Genomic DNA, 4,742 nt, shown 5'->3' on the forward strand with positions numbered 1-4,742 from the left:
ATCTAAATCGACCAGCCTTGGGCTTGTTTGCTTACCTGAATTGCTGGCACGTTGAAGGATGCTGCATTTTTCATCCCTTGCTACATCAGACGCCCATCACTCGATTGATGCTCTAGTGAAGACTTGTACTGGGAAGTGTTCAGCCTGCCTAATTATCTGTCCCGATTACAATTTGCCACCAAAATTGCAAATTGCAATGAATCCTTACCAGTTCCAGTTTCCACAATCCGATCTGCCATTAGCTGATCTAGATGGAGATTATCCAACCTGAGCACAATAGTACTTGAAAATCTTACCTATGATAGAAGATGCACAGCAACTCAAATTCTTCAGATTATTATTGAGACAGTACAAGGGCAAGTTAGTGTACAAGTCCCAAAAGAACAAATACACTTACTTCAACCTCCGCATTTTCTGCATAGATCAACATACAGGCAGAGGGAAGCATGGAGTTTCATTGAAGACAGACAATCTATTTTGCATGTTAAGAGTAACACTGGACTTTTCTCAGTAGATATATAACTGCTACCAAAAAAGTAGAGTAATTCCTGCTACATATACATAATCCCGGATCACATGTCATATAGAAGCAAGCAGCATATAAGATCCATTTGCACCTGAATAGCCACTGGCAGTCTGTCGACCCCCTGAAGCTACAGGTAGATGCTGCAATTATGCAGGTGGGGCCTCAACATCAGAGGGTGCTGTTTAGAACCAATGGGCCTACAAGAGAATAAATAGAGGTTGCAGTCAAATTTCAAGTTACTGAAAAAATGGAAAGGAAGAAACAGTATGAAAGAGGAAATTAATCAAATGGGGAACAAACACGCAAATGACCAAGTTGACCTTACCAGGCAATTCAACATGTCAGATCGCTCTGTACAACATTTGCTAATGGAACGCCTACAGTTTTGGTATTCACATCATACGACGATAGCACCTTCCTCTGACAATCAATTACAGAAATTAGTCTATTTCCTCAGACATAATTTATGGCATCAGAATTCTCCACATGTCAATGCGAATGGGAAAGTGAATCACAATTCCAACACAGAGAGATACAAAAACATAAAAGGGGACTGCTATGTGTTATCGTTTCCAACAAATCAAGTATGTTTCACTTTGTCAAGTGGATGGCACAAGCAGCACTTACAAAATTTGATTTGATGTAAACAAATCAGATCATCCAGAGCCTACCAATGACTTTTATAGAAGTGATTGCAATGGTATAAAAGGATTCACATTGTCCACTAAGTGTAATAAGGCTTAGTTTATGATGGGGGCATTGTTAATTACAAATTAATTTGTAATATGAGGAGCAGACTGTAGATTACCAGTTCATTTGGATCTTCTTTAAGAACACCCAACACATAGGTATTAGTGAACTTGCTGACCTATGATTAAACACACTATTAGGATGACCTGCACCTACTGACAAGCTACAGCTACGTTATTAAGCAACCAAATGAGATTCTTCAATTTCCAATTTTGTTACCACGCAGGAGTAGAATCACAATGTATCTCATAGTATTGGTAATGAATACAAGGACTTCAGTACTCACGACTGGTACAAAATCTGGACTTGACAAATTAAGGGTGAGGTTCCTCATCAACAATAGAACCTGCAAACCAATCCAATGTGTTAACATATAAAAATGAAGGTCAAAATCAGCTGAACAGCCGTTCCAGAGTCACACATATGCATATATATCCGCATCTTCATAGCATAATGATCTCTTGAACATGCAAATCTACAAATAATCAAGTTATTAATGACTGGACAAGCAGAGCTCGGCCAACTGAGCTATATCCCCAGAAGTTCCTCAGCCCAGCTTGGTCAAAATAGCAGAGCAAGTTAAATGCTGTTGATATAGATCAAGTGCATGTCAAAGTTATTAACTAATGTAGACCAAGTATGGATGTGCCTCACACAAAATTCAATTAAACCACACATCCAAACTGGAGCAACAATGCACAAGCACACCCCCGAGCATACCCTAATGTACCCCAAATGCACAAGGATTGAATCTTATAAATAAAAAAAAGAAAGCATCAGAGGCCACACATTCCTTTGAAAAATGCTATCATCTGAACTGCCTTGGGGGAAAGTTATATTCTTCCAGTTACTGTATTATCTCCTCTAGGTTGTCTATCAAACGTGCATGTTCTTTCCGTGATGCAGTTCAGTGAAGAGTCATTAGCTAAGATAAAATACAATTGACTTACAGTTTCAAAATTGATAGGGTCCATCTCCTTTAGCTTTTGCACATGGCCTTCGGCATTTGGATCAAAGACACTCCCAATGAAGCTATATACTTCAGAAAAATCAGGTATTCCTATAAAATGTGGAAAATAGAAGAGATATGACATGTGCATAGTCTGGGAATACCGACTAAAGTACATATGACAGTGGTCCGAAGGGATACCATGCAGCACGGGTGTTTGTCTCTTTTGTTTAGGTATCTCCGAGCTAGATAGTGTTCTACTGGAACTTCGGACACCACCAGCAGTGCTACAACTAACCCTTGATACGCCCTTTGATCCAATATCAGCTGAATCAGTAATGTTTTATGCCATAATAAGTTCTGGAAAGATCCATTCGACGATGCTAGTAAATATATGGCATTTGAAAGAAATACTCAAAAAAGTGTTGCGTGCCTCCAGCACCTTGGAAATTGCTAAACTCATTCTGGCTTAATATAGGCTTGCCTGATGCATTGTGTATAAGCACGGACGGGTCATCCCATGAAACATTTCCTGGTGTAATTGTAAATGCAGGGTTTGTTGAAGAAGGCTGGGCCATGGATGCTTGCAGCGGCACTAAAACTAAATAGCAGAGCATATCATGTCAACAGGCAGCAGACACATGGTGAAGTAATTTGAATAATATACATGTTACTAATGAAAAGCACACCGTTTTTCGATGCCTTTTGAGGGTATGGATGAGCAGCTTTGCGCTTAGGACGAGGAGGGGGAACATGTGCGACTGCCCCATTCTTTTGGACTTTCAAGAAGTATTTCTGGGCATGACTTCGGATCTATAAGACGAATCATTTAGCAACTGGCAACTGGATAACGACTTGCAAAGATATGAGATAAAATGAAGCAATGATTCATGTCTTCAGACCTGAATGACAGTCTTTGAGCCGACAAAATCCTCAATTTTCTTCCAATCGCGGTCAAATCTGGACAACCAAATAGACATGAAACAACTTATTCCAGGAACCCGCAACCTGTACGATACAATTTGAAGAGAATAGAAGAAAGGACCACGATAAAATCCATTCGAAACCAAGGTGAAACAATACTTAGTCTTCATGCAAAAATTTACAGATACCATCGCATCCACCTTTAGTAGAATCGAATACGTAGAACTAACATATCTCTGGTTCAACAATCTCCACTCCCACGATGGTCTAACCACACCGAATATCTCTCAAACACTAGAGCAAGTACAAAATGAAAAAAACTACTAAACACACGAGAATCTACACGTATGCTCAAAACCAACCGACGAAGCAGCAGAATCAAACACGGGAAAGAGTCGAGGTAAATATGCTAATTTGTGGTACTCCACCTCCATCGAGGACAGTAACTAGCTAGCGAGGCGAGGCTACAGAGGCCAGAGAAACGTACAGCTGGAGAGCCTCGAGGAACTTGTCGTGCTCTTCGTCGGTCCAGCTCTCTCTGGACTTGGTGATGGTGTAGGGCTTCCTCACCTTCTTGCCGGAGGGGTCGGCCGCGGGCGTCGCCGCCGACGTCGTGGACGTCGCCATCGACTGGGGGTTCGACGAAGGGTTCGAGTTCATCGCAATCCGAAGAGCATTCGCTTTCCCACTTCGCAAGCGCACCGAGCACGAAGAGAGAGAGAGAGAGAGAGAGAGAGACTGGTGGTGGTGGCAAGAGCTTAGGAGGAGAAGTTTAGAATTGAAGGTTTTTTTGATTTGAGGTGAAAAAATTGGCAACCTAGCGATGAAGAGGAGGTGGGGCCCTGGGCGAGGTCGCTGTGGGTGATCCCAGGCCATTCGTTCCATCGCCCCCACTTAACAGTTTTCGTCACGCCGGTTTTTCTTTTGTTTTCCTTTAGACAGTTGAGAGTCGCGCCACGGAAGGGCGCTACCGAGAGGCCGGTTCACGTGCGGATCGGGTCCACGGCAGTTCTTGCGCCTGCAACATCGCGGCCGTTGTCTTATTTGACTCTCGAATTTGACGGAGGAAATCCGTCTGCTTGGCTAATGGGGGAGGAACCGCGGAGCCCCCAACCCCACCTTCCCCCATCCCTCCCCGGGGCGAGCCCGCTCCGCGATTCTAGGGGCTTTTAAAAAAAATATGATTAAAAAAAATCACCAATTTAAGCATTTTTATAAAAATTTTACTGATTTAAAGTATGTGCACCTCTATTACAAGCACACATGCCCCGTGCGCATCCCAAAGAGGCGCACAAGGGAGGCGCACATGGCCCTCTCTCTATCTTTCTTTAAATCTCTTTCCTTCCTCTCTTCTTTTTCCCTCCCATTTCCCCCTCTCGGTCGTCACTAGCTTTTTTTCCCCCTCTCCATTTGGCCGGCCAACCTCCATAGCCGCCCCACCCAAGCTCTTGCTATCGGTCCACTGCTGTGCCATGTCGCCGTGCCGCCCCTTCATTCGACAGCTCGAGCTAACAGCCGACCATCCTCGTCGTTGCCATCCAACCGCGAATCACTCACGGTCCTTTTGCCCATGGGCGGTGCCGACTCGAGATT

General features: G+C 43.5%; 1 protein-coding gene across 3 annotated transcripts; it reads right to left on the reverse strand.

Moving 5' to 3' along the window:
- Positions 1 to 311: 311 nt before the first annotated feature.
- On the reverse strand, positions 312 to 3,929 carry LOC115735161 (protein REVEILLE 8). 3 transcript variants are annotated; one of them, XM_030666275.2, is made up of 9 exons: positions 3,637 to 3,929; positions 3,128 to 3,185; positions 2,915 to 3,038; positions 2,668 to 2,820; positions 2,427 to 2,552; positions 2,227 to 2,336; positions 1,563 to 1,622; positions 852 to 946; positions 312 to 723 (listed from the first exon to the last, which is right to left on the reverse strand). In XM_030666275.2, exons 1-8 carry the CDS (start codon positions 3,807 to 3,809, stop codon positions 860 to 862), a joined length of 891 nt encoding a protein of 296 aa, XP_030522135.1. In that variant the 5' UTR covers positions 3,810 to 3,929; the 3' UTR covers positions 312 to 723; positions 852 to 859. The 3 variants fall into 3 exon arrangements, with proteins under 3 accessions (XP_030522135.1, XP_048127615.1, XP_030522133.1); XM_048271658.1 differs by having other exon boundaries at positions 2,227 to 2,315; positions 2,668 to 2,826; XM_030666273.2 differs by having other exon boundaries at positions 2,668 to 2,826; positions 3,637 to 3,928.
- Between the last annotated feature and the right edge of the window lie 813 nt (positions 3,930 to 4,742).

Source organism: Rhodamnia argentea, chromosome 10 (genome assembly GCF_020921035.1).
Source record: "Rhodamnia argentea isolate NSW1041297 chromosome 10, ASM2092103v1, whole genome shotgun sequence".
In the NCBI taxonomy this organism is placed as follows: Eukaryota; Viridiplantae; Streptophyta; class Magnoliopsida; order Myrtales; family Myrtaceae; genus Rhodamnia; species Rhodamnia argentea.